Below are 16079 nucleotides of genomic sequence, written 5' to 3'. Positions count from 1 at the left end.
AGAGAGAGAGAGAGAGAGAGAGAGAGAGAGAGAGAGAGAAGAGAGAGAGAGAGAGAGAGAGAGAGAGAGAGAGAGAGAGAGAGAGAGAGAGAGAGAGAGAGAGAGAGCTAAAAAAAACAAACACGAAAATGGTTTAAACGTTAAGATTGTTACTGCTTAAATCATTATAAAAGCCAGGATATGAAAACATGTATGATCTAATTAGAAACAAACAAAACATGCTTCATGTATTCATAAAAGACAAACAAATCTCTGAGTTTTGAAGTTGCCCAAAAAAACAATCCAGTTGTTACTCTGAGGGAATCAAAAAGTCCAGATAATGTTGGGATGACTGCTCTTTTTTCTAAGATGATTATTGCGTATATATTTCAAGTACACATGAAAATGTAAATAATTATGACGACATATGAGGTAAAGCTTTTTAATTGCTCAACTTGTAAAGCATTGCTTATGTAACTTTCTACCTTGTTTTACTTTACGTCTGCCTGTAGTGGGGATCTTTTATTATCTATTGTGGATTTTCAAATTAATGCTGACTTGTACCTGCTGAGAAATTCAAGACTTTGTCCAAACATGACACTTTAAAGCACTTTGCCACAGTCTTGTGGAGCTAAGCAATTTGTTTAACTGTTAAATATCCATGAATATTGATAACTAAGACCTAAAGGGAGCTAATGAGCGGCGGCACAGAGAAGGAAATGTCATTATATGATTACACTTGTGTGATAAATGCCATGTTGTTGTTTTTTTATATGAACTAGCACAAATTGTTAATTATCCACACAAGGTACATTCATGGACAATGCCTACATAAACTGGTAACGACTGTTCTCATTTTAAATCAGCATGTTCTTGTTGTCTTGTAAATATTAGATGTTTTTTATTAGAATTGTTAGATATCTAAACGATCCACAAATCTTCAACAACCAGAGGTGCAATAAAGGCACCATTGTGTTTTTGAAAGAAAAATATATACACCTAAAGTGTATAATCACATGAAACATAAGGGAACAAAAACAATCATTTCAGCGGTGTGGATTTTTACACATGTCTCGGATTACAGTGGCATGACGTTGCAAAATAACCACTGGCACTTTTTTTATGTTTGATTTACGATGTGTATGTGTTTTTTTGGGTGTTTTTTGGGTGTTTTTTTTTTTACGATACCAAAATAAGATAAAATACAATGTGAACATCAGCATTCTTTCTGAGGAGTGCCTGAGCAGTATCTGTATGTGCCTCAATGAAAGTGATGACGTTAACACAGCAAGCTTTTTTTGGAAGAATATTTGAAATAAATTGACTGGATCTGAACGGTGAAGGGGATTCTGTTCGGTCGAATGAGGCTCACTCAAAAACTGATGCATAGAAATGTACTGAAAAGTCCAGTTTCAACCACCACCTGCTTCCCTTTTTTATAGAATTGTAAAAGCGGTTTTACATTTGGAGGAAATGCAACGTGTCGGGAGGAATAAGACTCAAGTGTTGTACTGAAATAAAGATAAATTAAAAACAATCATTGTAATCAACTCGTCATTACAGAACAACTAACGGAAGTAGAGGGAATTGTTTTTCCAACACTTTTTTTAATATGAAAAATAATTGTCAACATTGTCCATGCAATATAAACATTTATAAACACATAAATAGATGCATATTTACAGGGGGAAAAAAACAAGAAATAAACACACACACGTGTCCCTGTTGTGGTAATTCAGACTGTCCATAACCTGCTGAAACACACACACACACACCTTAGGATTTTTATCTGACGAGGAAAAAGACATGATGAAGATCTTCAGCTGGACTGAACCACAGTGGCATAAACCACCGAGCTGTTTTCTCCCGCGCTGGACCTGAGGACGAGTATCAACACAGTATTGAAGTTATAAGTCAAATAATCACATAACTGGGCTGCTTTGTTTTTATTTAACCCTTAAACTTTCTGTGAAACCTAACAACAAATTCAAAGTCAAATCTGTAGTGGATATTTTGAAGTCCCCTGTGTACTGGGGTGTCTTTAAATTCAGATGTTTGAGGTTTAAGGCCTGTCTTAAAAGGTCTCATGAGGAAGGGGGGGAGGTCGTTCAGTCTTTTCTCTGTAGGTTTCCGTACTGATTCTGTTTAAATGTGCTGTGAGGCCTCTGAGACTCCTCTTGGATAAAGTCCCTTGCATCGAATCCAAAGTCTCTCATTCCTTCATCTTTCTGAACCTGTTCATCACCAGGGCATCAACAAAACTTCCACAACAAAATCTGCCCTATCAAATGATTCACATTTCACCAGCAGACCGTAACCGACCTCCTTTCTCTTCTGCTGTCATTGGCCTGAGGCGGAACGCTGAGGGTTTGGGGTTTGATGGTCCCTGTGAAGTAGGTCACCTCGTCTTCATTTGATGCGAGAGCCTGAGAGAGAGAGTCGAGAAGTCACTTAAGCCCCGTTTCCACAGTGCCCCTTGGTGCCGGTACGGGTCAGGTTGGAACCGGTTGTTGTGCGTTTCCACTGACTCAGAACCGTTACCAACCGGTACCATTGGTAACCATTTCTCGCTACCCCTCCACTTGGGGTACCAGGCACAATGTGCCGGATATGGGGGGGAGGAGCTTCAACACTGCCGTCTGCTCATTGGTCCGTGACGACCGCTGTTCTCCCAGCAAGCAGCCATTTCCAATCAGTTCTTCTGCAGCAATCAGGTAACTGTTTTGAAAATGTCCTCCCGTTATGGCGTCACATCCTGCATGATTACGCAACCGTTCATAACCCCGCCTACATTTCAAACCGTTCCCCGTGTAATGGAAACGCGGCACTGATACGGGTCTGGTTACGGATAGTCAACCCCCACCTGACCGGCACCGGTACCAAGGGGCACTGTGGAAACGGGGCTTTATTAGTGTTGTTTCTGCTGTCAGTGGAGACGTCCTGCCGTGTTCAGTATTTACCTCGGAGTGGGAGTTTTCCTCTGCAGGAGAATAAGGTGGACGAGAGGATGGAGCCACGTGGACGTTGGCATAAAGCGAGTCAGATGGATCCTCGCTGGCCAAAGACTTAGATCCTCTTCCACGGAGTCTGATGTCAAACAAGGTCTTCTGGGAAGAAAACAATCAGCCTGTGTCTTAATGCAACATTAGACCTGATATCTTCATAAAACATCAGGGAGAAGAGCATTTTAAATCTTCGCAGGGTTTCAGGAGTCTCGTGTTGGATACACTCACTTTTTTGTCGGCAGCGCTCCTCCGTTTCCTCCTACTAAAATGACATTCAAGAAAATATATTAAGAAACATCATTTGCACTTTGAAACTGATAATTCAAACTTTTTGCTTCGTCTTGAAAAGTTTAGGGAAAATGTCTAATATTACCAAAACATAAAGCTGATAATTCCATAAACGTCTGGAGATAAAAGAGCCTATTCATCACAACCTATTTTAAAACATTGAGAATTCCCTGCATACTGACACCTGAACTGTAAAGTAACAAAATGCTTGTAATTGAGTTGATTTCATCTACTCAGGTGTATTTTTCAGGTATCTGCACTTTACGTATAAATCTAATTTTCCTGCCTGGATTTCGTCTGATAGATAAGGAAAGTTTTCTATCATGGTTTCGTGTGCATACATGTGTGGAATAAGTATCTGCTCTTTGACTTCAGTGAAGAATATGAGTACTACAGTTTTACATTTAGATCATTTGCGTACTACTGTCTCTTATTGCGTGCAATCACTTACAACACCACGAGGCGAGACACTTCATGAACTTTATGCAATGACAGCGAAATTGCAGGCAAACTCAGCATCACTCAGTCACATCAAGTTTCCTCACTGTTCACTGACTCACCAGAACACAAGCAGTGCAATCATCAGTATCATGACGAGAGAAACTCCGATTCCAGCCAGCGCTGGGAGGGTCTGGACGCCTGCGGAGAGGATATACCGAGTGAGTTCATGTTGGAAATAACATTTTAGCCAACTTTGAGTTGAGTAAGACTACGAGTGAAAGGCAGAGCACATCCTGGAGAGGTCATCGGTTTGTCAAAGGGCAAACACAGAGACAATCACACAGACAAAAGATGGACCCTGGAACGAACCGGGCTGCTTCATCTCCAGTGTTAGAAGCACTTCAGCGGAGTTGTTTGCTCCCAGATGGTTCGCGGCCTTGCAGAAGTAGAGCCCAGTGTCCGCGGCCTTCACCGAGGGAAGAGCCAGCATGGGTCCAGAGCCCGCCTGGAGCAGCGAGCCGGAGCCGGTCAGCCTGTACCAGGTGTAACTGTGAGCTGCAGGGTTGGCGTCACTGCGACAGGCCAAATTCACAGAGCTGCCCTCAACCATGTGCTGCGGAGTCACTGACACGGAAATGTTCCTGGGAAGATCTGGGAAAATAAAAAGGGCTACAGTTCACACGCTCTGTCGGTACAAGAGGGCAGTCATTAGAAATAGTTGTGATCTCCACTGAGCCGAGTTTCACACGTTGGAGCAGTGGGTACAAATGGCCTTTCTGTGTGGAGTTTGCATGTTCTCCATGTTTCCTCTAACAGTCCATAAAGTGTGTTTGTGTATGGGTGTATCCTGACCTCGCGCATAGTCCTGTGACCTTGTACAGGATAAAGAGGTAGATGATGGATGGATGGATGGATTGATGGATGGATGGATGGATGGATGTCGTCAACTGGACTTTGGTAATTCAAACATTTCTTTTTGTTCCTTCCTCAAATACTTTTTCCAATCAAAGGAGCCTTTTTTGTCACTTACACTAAATACAATTCTTCTGGAGCCACAAAACACGTTTAATCATAACAGACCACACAGCTTGATAAGTTATTTATGGAGTTTTGCTAAATGTAAATTACATGAGTACAATTTAGAATTAATCTTGCTGTTTTAGCCTTTGTAGCCGTTTTAGCCGTTTTAACCTTTTTAGCCAATTTGAACTGATACTGTTTGGTTGTTTTAGTCATTCTGACTTTTGACCATTTTTTTCTCGTCACGTTAACCATTTTAACCATATGATGTGTTCATTCTTGACAGTTTCAAACATTTTGGCGACTTGTTTTATTTTTCTTCTTCTTTTTAGCCAAAATGGCTTTTTACTCTCCAAGGCTAAAAAGAAATTCTGTTTTTTAGGAATTTTAGCAGTTTGTAGCCTGGAGAGTGTCTAGAAAAAAAGCCAGGTATGCAAAAAAAATATTTAAAAATTATAATAATAGGGAGTATTTTCTACATATAACTCTCGGAAAGCTTCAGAGAGCACATACAGAGGAACTAAAGAGTCACGTGTAGCTCTGGAGCCGCAGGTTGCTGACCTCTGGTCTAAACTCACACTGAAGAACTGATGACAGTCACAGAAGAAAAGGCAGAAACAGGCACAAACACTGAGTTTTGGAGGAGGTGAATTCTGGCATTTGAGCAAATTTGAGAAGTTGTCTTGAAATAGCCTTGAATGTTCCATTTCGAAGGACTTAAATGAGTGTCCTCTGAAAGGTTGAAACAAACAGACTCCTCCTATTTCCGGACTTCCTCCTACCCCACTGAAACTTGTACAACGTGTCCTGACAAGCACGTCCTGAATGAAAACAGACTGACTTACTGGGGCGTGATACATTTGAGGAAGTTGCACCCAAGACATTTTTTTTTTCTATTTGATGAAATAATATTTTTCTGGGATGAGTCAGAAAATGGATCCAGACTTCTGGGGCTACTCACACTGGACATCGAGGTGAACCTGAGTGGAGTTAAAACGGTGGACGCCCCCCCGGCTCACGTTGTTCCAGACCTGGCAGTGGTACCGTCCTCTGTGGCCGGGCTGAACGTTAAAGATGGTGTGGAGCGACCCCGAGCTGAGGAACTGCCCGTCCTTATACAAGATGTATCCGTCCCGCTTCACGGGAGGGCTGGCGTTGCTCCTGCAGAACAAAGTCACTGAGCTTCCTTGGGTTATGTCTCTCTGTGGACTCAGGTAGAGACTAACATCCTCCGGAGCATCTGAACGAGAAAAATATCAAGTTTAAGCCAGTTGTCTGATTTAGTCTTTAAACAATCATGATGTATTGTGTGTCCATGTTTCCCGGTACTCACACTGAACAGTGAGAGCCACGGGGTCAGATCTGACCATCTCTTGTCCGTGGACAGCACAGTAGTACCTCCCAGCATCTCCTCTCCTGGCCCGAAAGTCATTACCTGGCACCGGCAGTCCGTCTCTGAACCAGATGATGTATACCGGGTCGGAGCAGCCTGACTTACAGGTCCGCCTGACCCAATCTCCCTCTGTCACAGTGCTCGGCTGCACAACGGCGGTCAGCTCTGGCACAAACACACAGACACACTCAGCTCCGCTTCAACTCCTCAACAACACTAATGTGGCATCTCGAGTCATTACCTCTCACAGACAAATACGCAGAGCTTTCGCTCATCCAGCTGTTGTGTCCCGTCGAAAACCTGAAGTAGTACACTCCTTCGTCGGCCAGTTGAACGTCCCTGATCTGCAGGTCACAGTTTCTCCTGTCGTTGCCCACGTATATAAAGTGATCCGAGGCCGCATACAGACTAGAGAGGTGAACCAGCCTACTGCCGCCAGACACGTATAGTACTTTATACCAGCCGGTTGATGTGACTGTCTGACCTAAAGGGTAGTCATACCCGCACTTTATAAGTACTGCAGCTCCTTTTAAGGCACACTGATCTGCCAAGGTGACGCTCCAGTCTCCACACCAGACGACTGTAAATAAAGAAAGAACGGTCACTTAAAGGAAACTGCAGCGCCACAATTATATGAAAGAGACATTAATGAAACAATTCATTCAAAAAACAGGATATGAAAAATGTGAAATGTAAAACTTTAAAGCAGAATGAAATTAAAACCCAAAGAAATCCCACATATTTGACCATTTCTAGCTTCAGAAAAAAATACTCTAAATGGCCTATATAAATTCTCTATACATTATTGAACACTGTCTTCCCACTATGCATTGTGTTATTAAAACAAAACTATTGTGTGTATAAATCATCATTCAAGTGCAATAATGAAATCGGAATTTCTTTGCTGAAGCTATTACAAAAAATACAATTGAAATACCACCTATCTTAATAATGAATACCTTTTTCATTTTCTATTTTATGTTATTGAGAAGAAAAAATAGAAATCTAGTTCTCGAAATATAGTCACTTTGTTAAATTACAAATGGTTTTCTTTACCTGGTAGGATTACCAGAAGCATTAGAAACAAACTTTCCATTTTTAAAGGGAATCTGAAACACAAGATATATTTAATGTTATTTGACATTATGGTTAAATGAGCAAAAAAGCATCACTGCATCAACAGTGTAATTACTTACCGACCGAACCGACTCCTTGGTCTCTCTCTGTGCTTGATGTGATATTTTTGGTGTGAAAAGCAGAAGTGGAAAGGCCCTGCTTCCCCTCCGGAACGTCACACATTCAGAGAGCTGAATAAGAACATACACGCTAGCGTCTGATGGACGCAAACTGGACTGTGTCAAGAGTGACACAAGCATTTGATTCACACTGACTGAGTTTTTAAAATACACTCACTGTAACCTTGATTTATCTGCTTGTGTTTGTTAATAAAACAGCAATCTTAATAAGTGCTCTTTAATCACCAGCTGTTTTAAAGTCCAATCATTTGCATCACTCGGGGCCTCTCTCAATCGAAAAAAGGCACGGTTTTTGTAATGTGGTTTATAAACGCATTACATTTAAATTTAGTCAACATTGGCTGAAATGGAGTAATGATAAAGAGCCCCACCTAAGAAATGTATCACCAGCCGCCTCTGCCGAGAAAACACGTGAAGCACTTTGTGTCTTCACTGTTGGGCAGTAATGCCCATGACTCATGACTGTGAGTAGTTTGCGTTTTCATGAAAATGTGTAGCTTCTGTGTTAAAATTTGGATTCACCTTTAAATGCTGTATTTGTGCTGCTTTTTGAAATGACATGTTTGGTACATGTAGAGAAGTCCTTACAAGGCCTATCTTTGCACATGAAACTTTTAAAGTTTTCATAATTTTTGGTGATTTGGCTCAATTGCACATACAGGTGCATATCCTCAAGTTAAAATACTCCCGGCAAGTTGTTCTCTTGCCAGCATGCCTTTGAAAGTGAAAGTTTCATATATTTTAAATTGATTCCACTCAAACTGAACATTTTCAAACCTTTAGAGTTTTAATTCTGAGGATTTTAGCCACGAAGCTCACAGTGCTTCAAAATTAGTACTTTTTTTTTTTTTTTAAAGGTCTCATATTGTATAGTTTCTCAACAAGTGTATTTCCCAAAATTCAGCCTTGTTCCTGAATTTCATCCAGTCTAAAAGTCCCTCTAGTGAGAACAAGCTGTTTCTGTTTCTGTTTCTGTCCACGCCGACTCCGGGCCACCTCGGGTGTTCAGTGTTCAGATTAATTGGTTTCCCTGTTAACTGGTGATGTTTTACTGTCCAGAAGATAAAAACCCAACAGAAATCTGTGGCTGTCCTGACGAACACCGTTTAAGAGCATTTAAAATGAAGTTTCAAACTGTCAAAGCATTTGTGAGTCTTATTTTAATATATGCTGTGACTCGCAGCAACGATGGATGCTAAAGGAAGATGGTCACCAATCAACAGGAAAACCAGTTAGTATGAAACACCGGTACAATGCACGAGTGTTCACGGTGGATTTATCGCTATAATCATTCCACGAGTTTGAAGCAGAATCGGACCTCCAAGGAGAGGCTCCTGAGGAGGTTCAGATTCTTCGGCTGCAGCAGGATGTTTCGGTTACGGTTTTTCATATTATAGTGAATTTATTCAGTATATCAGTAAGGCAGAGCTCCACGAGCAGAGGGAGTGGTTATTTCCCTGCATGATGTCATAACGGGAAAAGCTCTGAATCACTTGGGGGAACATTCTGATTGCTGTGTTCACTCCTTAATTTATCATCTTAACTCAAAGTCCACCCATGAAAGTAATGCATGTAATCCCTTTACAACTTTCAAGTTTTACCATAAATCTTTTATGTTGTTGAAATGGATCTAAAAATAAAAGGCATAATTTCAAACATGGAAGATTTTTGGTTGAATAATTATGAAAAAAATGAAGGTACTGACAGCCCCAGTTGTTACAACAGTGAGAGATAAGAACAGATTTTAAAAGTTGAAATACTGCGCTACCCTGTGGAAACTGCTGAACTGACACAATCTTGAAACAACAACAAAAACATGTAGATTACAGTTTGGGACAGGTTATCCAATTTGAAGCGAGGAATTAGAGACTAGAGAATACAATGTGATATCAGTATTGAGTTGTAAAAACAAAACAAAACATCACAACATGATTAGTAATCAGAAATGGAGGCACACATCAGCTGGATGCTCTGAAGGGGCAAATATAGAAAACAAAACAATTCAAAATGATTTGGAATTAGGTTTCATTTATTACAACACATGCTATTGAGCACCCCAATTTAAATATTCTCAGTTATAAACAAGATTTTGCACTTTAAGGCCAAATTGTGTCAATAGTTTATGCACATTTGCAACAATGCCATTGATGAAAGCAGTAAACAGCTAAAACTGCTGTATACAGGCCCAGGCCTCCACAGTTATTGATACTGCCACCATTCAGGATGCCAATAATGCAACCAGAAAAACAACCAGAGCTCACTGTGAAACTTTAAAGTGAGTCCTGTGAAGGAGCCCCAGGGGAAAACATCAACGAGCCAATAACAGGACAAAGAGGACCAAAGGTGTCAGATTTTAAAGCGTCCTGATCCAGGTAAACTGAACATGGAGTCACTGATATCCAAGAAAATAAGTCTCAGGATTTCCTGCAGAGCAAAGACAGGACAATAGTCACACTGGAGGAAGGAAATGCTGCATTTCTCTTGGACTTTGAGATGATGAGGAACCTCGTCCAAATGTAAACCAGTCAGGTTAAAGAGGAACTGGAAGTCCTTTCTTCCCACTTTCTTTTTAATTCTTTTTTTACAAACATTTGGATCCACACAAAATAACAAAAAACAAAAAAACTGACAAAAAAAGACTAAATGAAACATCAGACAAAAATACAAACAAATGAAATGAACAACAAATTATTCTTTTTTTTTTATATGAAATAAAAATTCAAATATTAATATAAATACTCAAAGAAGAAGGTTTCCAAATCTCTGAAGACCTCTCCCCTGTTTTTTTTTTCTTTTTTTAAAGTATACGTCCATTGTTCCAACCTTAGAGTTTCAGTCAGAATTTGTTGGAACAGGTTGAATGTTGAGGGCCTTTACTGATTCCAGTTGAGCAGGATGCTTTTCTTTGCTATATGTAAGATATTATGTTAATCCTTTTCGTGCATGTGGCATCTGGCAGTCCTTTCTAATGAGATTCAAAAAACAGAAGAACCACAATGACGCTTCCAAAATCATCTTGGATCTTCAAGAAACTGTGAAAAGGAAAGGAGGGATGCAGCCACGAAGAGTCCCAGTCAAACAAAGGAGCACACTGCCAAAGTGGAGGGAAACCTGGAGGAGTCACACAAGGGCAAAGAGGATCAGAGACGTCAGTTTGAGGAGGAGAGGTCCCGCCTTCTGGCTGAACGCGTTCAGGTCACAGAGGAACGAGCCAGGTGGAATCCGGAGAAAACAGTTCTCCTCCAAATAATCAGCTCCCAGAAAGAGGGGGAAAAAAACTGCTCCAGGAACAGCTGACAGCTTTGGAGAAAGAGATGGACGTTCAAAAACAGAAAAAGACCAGTGACTGTATTCACGAAGCGTCTCAGAGTCTCTCATACCTCCTAACTTTGCCTAAACATTCCTAACAAGCAATCTTAGCTTCAAAGTGATTCAGGAAGTTTCTAAGAGCTACTCTGAACAAGGAGTTGAAACAAACTTTGAGCGGATTCTACTAAGAGCTATTATTAGCCTTAGGATGCTTTGTGAATACGAGCACTGGTGGATCTTCAATAGGATATGACTAGGAGACATCCGAATCACCAGTGGCGCCGCCAGTATTCAATTTCATAGTACGCACAGATACTCGTATGCGCCATTGTCCAACTGGGAAACGGAGAATGTTTTTCCATTGTGACACATTTGACAACATTCAAAATGAAAGCATTAATGCAAAAAGTGGCATAAAGGACAAGGTCAGAAAAACTGAAGACAGGATAGCCCAGTGTGCATGCGTAATACTCAAATATACAAGACAACCTAATTGTGCAATCCATGAATTTATCATTGGTCAGGATAAATTTACAATCAACAATGTAATTATTGAGTGGTGTTACATTTCCCCCGACATTTAGCTATTTGGCTTATTTTTGAATCGATAGAAATATAAATTTCTTTAAAATATTATATAAATCATAAAATGCATCCCTATAATAACATGTTGTCAATTAATGTAGTTTTGTAATTATGATCTTCAGTGTTTTTTTAATCATACAAGAAGAAAAAAAAACCAGTCCATCATTGCTATGGTACCTGTTACCATGACAACAACAAACCATGTAGGTTCACTTTAAACATCAAAGCCTTTGATTCTTTTGATGTTATAGTGAGGTCATAGAACAGAAACACATAAAGGTCTGCCTGAACAAGCTGCATCAGTACAAATCTTTCTAGATAGTCAGACTGTACATCCATAAGCCACCAAGCATTTTAATTACAAGATAGGAAACATTACTGCAAGTGCACCTGTACGATTTCAAAGTAAAACAGTTACAATAGTTTACTTCCAAAATGGAGAACAGACAAGAAACACAAAGAAGAGCTTGTGCTGGAATTAACCAATTGAAAGAGGCTCTGATGTTTATACAGAACATTTTCCAAGAGCAGCATGACGAATACAATAGAATGTATGCTCACCTTAGCAATTTGAAAGAAGACAACGGAATGGTGAAAGCTATTGATGACTTTAACCGCCAGATCACAGTTCTGGAGTGCAGACAACAGTGGAACTCTGTGCTCCAGGACAAGGACCAACAGCTGAGAAGCAAGGAGGAGGAGATTTTGATCCTCAAAAACATTCTCCAGTTACAAAGTAAAATATTTCAGAGGATGTTGGAGAAGAAAAGCTGTCAAATCAATAAGCTGCTGTCTAACTGGGAGGAACAATTATTGAAGCACAAAAGTCCCTTGATCAACTGGGAGAAAAGCACTTTTGACACCATAAACAAATTGGACAACCTCATGTGTGTTTTGGACCTCAAAGTGGCCAAGTGTGGCAAGCTCAAAAAACTACTGGAGGAAAAGAATGAAGTGCTAACAATCACGAGGGACAACCTGGAGGTGTTAAGTGTTACAGTGGAGGTCATGATGGAGGCTGACCTGGAGGAGGCAGCTGAAGAGAAATCTGCTCTACAGACCAAGAAACTCAGCAGGCTTCAGTCAAAAGTCCATAGTTTAGAAGATGTCAATGACAAACTGCAAAAGGAAAAGCTAAAATTGAGCAGCGAAGTTAAAGCTCTGGAGCTGAAGCTGAAGAAGGCTGCTCAAGAGCAATCTGCCCTGCAGTCCAGGTACGAACAAAGAGAAGAAAACTGTAAGAAACTGCTGAAAGACAATGAGGAGTTAAACAACAGGCTTCATTCAGAGCTCAGTGGTTTGAAAGAAGAAAATAAGAAAGAAAAGGATGAATTGAGCAGCCAGGTCAGCGCTCTGGAGTCAAAACAAAAACAGTTGGACTCTGAGCTTCATGAGAAGGACCAACAGCTGAGAGACAAAGAGAAGAAGGTTCAGTCCTTGGAAAACGGTCTCCAGTCGAAGAGCAAAGAATCGGAGAGGCTGATGCAGGAGAAATGCGACCAAGTCGATGATCCGCAGCAGAATCTGGAGAAGGCTGCTGAAGAGAAATCTGCCCTGGAGTCCACGCTCAAACAGGCAATCAGCAGGCTTCATTCAGAACTCAGTGGTTCAAAAAAGGAAAAAAATAAGATAGAAACACAGTCAAAACAAAAAGGGTTCTTCACGTTTTTCAAAACTAGGGAAGGTAAACTGGCACAACATAATGAGCATAGTGCCATGGAAGGAGACTCCAAAACAGACACCACCAACACGGACAACACGATAGTGGATCAGATGACGATGAGGGCCAACCAAGTGACTGACGAGTCACTGGATAGCACACGACGGATGCTGCAGATGGCAGAGGAGAGCAAAGAGACAGGCACCAACACCATGGTGATGTTGGACCAGCAAGGAGAGCAGCTGAGGAACATGGACGTCGCGATGGACAAGATCAACAAGGACATGAAACAAACTGAGAAACACATCCATTCCCTCTTCAAGTGCTGCGGCCTGTGTCTCTGCCCCTGTGACACGGTGTCGCCAATTGAGAATGACCAGCAATACCAGCGCACCTGGGGTCTTGGGAGAGCTGAGGCCGACGGCGAGGCTAGTGGGTCAAACGTGGAGTCAGAGCAGCTCGCCGGCGCCAGTAACGGCCAGGCCGCTCAGATGAAGGACTCTGCACCGTCTGACCCGTACATCAAGAGGATAACAAACGACGAACGCGAGGATGAGATGGAGCAGAACCTGGAGAAAGTGGGCGGTGTCCTTGACAACCTGAAAGACATGGCCTTGCAGATGGGAACCGAGATCGATCAGCAGAATCAACAGGTTGAGCCCATCATCGACAAGGCGGTCATGAACAAACACCGCATCGACATGGCAAAAAAGAGAATTGACAAGCTCAACAAATAGATGGATCTCCAGCTTCTGCCAGTTTTACCTGTCAACTTTTAGCCTCTTTTTCTACTCACACACTTTATACTTGCAATCATACTGTGGCAGAGAGGTGGTTAAGCCCTTGATGGAATCAGGTGTGCTGCCTCCCCCCTCTGCCCATAAAGGAGGAGCCGCCACACACACACACACCACACTCTCTCTCTCTCTCTCTCTCTCTCTCTCTCTCTCTCTCTCTCTCTCTCTCTCTCTCTCTCTCTCTCTCTCTCTCTCTCTCTCTCTCCTCTCTTCTCTCTCCTCTCTCTCTTCTCTCTCCTCTCTCTCTCTCTCTCCTCTCAGCAGGCGCTGCTCAAGCTCTCTGTCAGGCAGGAGCAGCGGTGCCAAGCCACGAGAGAGCGGCCCAGACTAGGAGGTGAATGGCGGAGGGGAAGACGGCGGCCCAGAACAGGTGGTGAGTGGCGGAAGTGAAGACGGTGGCCCAGACTAGGAGGTGAATGGCAGAGGGGAAGACGGCGGCCCAGACCAGGAGGTGAGTGGCGGAGGGGAAGACGGCAGCCAAGACCAGGAGGTGAGTGGCGGAGGGGAAGACGGCGGCCAAGACCAGGAGGTGAGTGGCGGAGGGGAAGACGGCGGCCCAGACCACGAGGTGGGCGACGGCGGCCCAGAACAGGAGGTGAGTGGCGGAGGGGAAGACGGCGGCCAAGACCAGGAGGTGAGTGGCGGAGGGGAAGACGGCGGCCCAGACCACGAGGTGGGCGACGGCGGCCCAGAACAGGAGGTGAGTGGCGGAGGGGAAGACGGCGGCCAAGACCAGGAGGTGGGCGGCGGAGGAGAAGACGGCGGCCCAGACCAGGAGGTGAGTAGCGACGGCGACCCAGACCAGGAGGTGGGCGGAGACAGCGGCCCAGACCAGGAGGCGAGTGGCGAGTGGTGAGGGGGGGTTGGTTAGGCCGTGGGCCTAAATCTGGCGATGGGGAGAGGTGGTTCAGCCCCTGATGGGAATCGAGTGTGCTGCCTCACCTCTCTGCCGCTGGACACATGGAGTGACAGGTGGGTGTGAACAGACAGACACACAGAAGAGGCTGTAGTGTTTGAGTTTGGTTTATTGAATAAAGAACTATGGTTTGGGAAAGCTCTGACTCTGCGTCTCTGTGGGGGAACCAGACGGTGGCATGCTCCACACACATGAAATTGTAAAAAAACTGGAAACAAGAGATCAACTGCGAAGGCTTAGACATGATGATCATAAAAACATAATTCTAAATATTATTGAACTATTTACTTTCTTTTGTAATTGGTCACTGACAACAGGAACCTTTCCTGAGAAATTTGCAAAAATTGTACTTATTCACAAAAAATGGAGACAAACATGATGTTCTAATTTAGAGACGTGTCTTTAATGCCACAATTTTCAAAAATCTAAAAAAAATTTGCATCAAGTCTAGACAAATTCATCTGAAAAGATCCTAAACAATAGTCAGAATGGTTTTAGGGGAAAATCATTCCACAGCAATGGCTCTAATTGAATTAACTGAAAGAACAGCCAGAGAAATAAACAATAAAAAAAAAAAAAAAAAGTGTTTTCATAGACTTTTGTAGACAAAAGGCGTAATTACATCAAAAGCCTTTTGTCTATGAAAACACTTTTTTTTTTTTTTTTTTTTTGTTCCAAATCAGCACGAACAATTCTCTCACACATACACTACACAGACTGTAGAGTGTCATGCTGTATAACAAATATTTCTGTAAAGTTCATATTGTCGATATGCTGAGGAATAGAAACAGGCACAATTCATGTGGCCCAGTTTATATTGGATCGGGCAGTCAGATATGAGGCACAGCTCTCCTCTGCCTCGCCCGGGATTCCTGCTCTGGATTTGATCGCAAAATACAAAAATTTGGCGATTTTTACTTAAAATGTCAAAAGTTTAGAGTCATGCTGAAAATGCATCTTTAACACAAGTCAGTGGAAAATATTAATATTTATTTATTCATGATGGAAGGTGAGGCACTGCCTGACCTGCCATCATCGAACTTAAGGTCCATGTACTAGTAAGTTCTTTGTCCTCACTAGTAAGACAATACCGTGCACTAGTAAAACAACTAGGGCACACTAGTAGAACGACTGTGTCTTACTAGTAATGGTTTTTTCCACTACTAGTGCCACTTTTGGCCCACAAATGTGCAATCAAACCTCAGTAGTAAACTACTGTGCTGCACTAGTAACACTAGTAGGCAGGGGTCACTCACTCGTAGCCTCCTAGACCCTATGAGTAGCGCTAAATTGTCCATTAGTAGTACTAGTGGGGTATGTTTTATCTTGCTAGTAACAGCAAGGATGCCCATTAGTACTATCAGTAAGGCACAAAATGTCCACTAGTCGTACTAGTCAGATGTTTTTAACGTTACTAGTAGTACTAATGA

At 42.2% G+C, this 16079-nt stretch overlaps 2 protein-coding genes across 2 annotated transcripts; one reads left to right on the top strand and one right to left on the bottom strand.

Moving 5' to 3' along the window:
- Positions 1 to 1574: 1574 nt before the first annotated feature.
- LOC308114020 (B-cell receptor CD22-like) lies at positions 1575 to 7370 on the bottom strand. Its single transcript, XM_080470642.1, has 11 exons — positions 7323 to 7370; positions 7183 to 7235; positions 6368 to 6706; positions 6067 to 6291; positions 5695 to 5973; positions 4083 to 4364; positions 3833 to 3911; positions 3213 to 3246; positions 2940 to 3083; positions 2302 to 2405; positions 1575 to 1856 (listed from the first exon to the last, which is right to left on the bottom strand). Exons 2-11 carry the CDS (start codon positions 7220 to 7222, stop codon positions 1799 to 1801), a joined length of 1584 nt encoding a protein of 527 aa, XP_080326768.1. The 5' UTR covers positions 7223 to 7235; positions 7323 to 7370; the 3' UTR covers positions 1575 to 1798.
- A 5679-nt stretch (positions 7371 to 13049) lies between these two features.
- Positions 13050 to 14589, top strand: LOC308115095 (synaptosomal-associated protein 23-like; the record flags this gene model as incomplete). Its single annotated transcript, XM_080472444.1, has 2 exons — positions 13050 to 13640; positions 14143 to 14589. 2 exons carry the CDS (start codon positions 13050 to 13052, stop codon positions 14587 to 14589), a joined length of 1038 nt encoding a protein of 345 aa, XP_080328570.1.
- Between the last annotated feature and the right edge of the window lie 1490 nt (positions 14590 to 16079).

The sequence above is a fragment of the Lipophrys pholis genome (assembly GCF_963383615.2).
Source record: "Lipophrys pholis genome assembly, chromosome: 9".
Taxonomy (NCBI): Eukaryota; Metazoa; Chordata; class Actinopteri; order Blenniiformes; family Blenniidae; genus Lipophrys; species Lipophrys pholis.
This window is presented reverse-complemented; position numbering and strand designations above follow the sequence as displayed.

Excerpts from the sequence above, each read along its gene's own strand:
- LOC308114020 (XM_080470642.1), bottom strand. The coding sequence starts at position 7,222 with ATGGAAAGTTTGTTTCTAATGCTTCTGGTAATCCTACCAG. Across the intron at positions 4,365-5,694 it reads GGTTCACCTCGATGTCCAGT|ATCTTCCCAGGAACATTTCC; the intron begins GTGAGTAGCCCC and ends TTATTTTCCCAG. Across the intron at positions 2,406-2,939 it reads AGGAAAACTCCCACTCCGAG|GCTCTCGCATCAAATGAAGA; the intron begins GTAAATACTGAA and ends TCTCTCTCTCAG.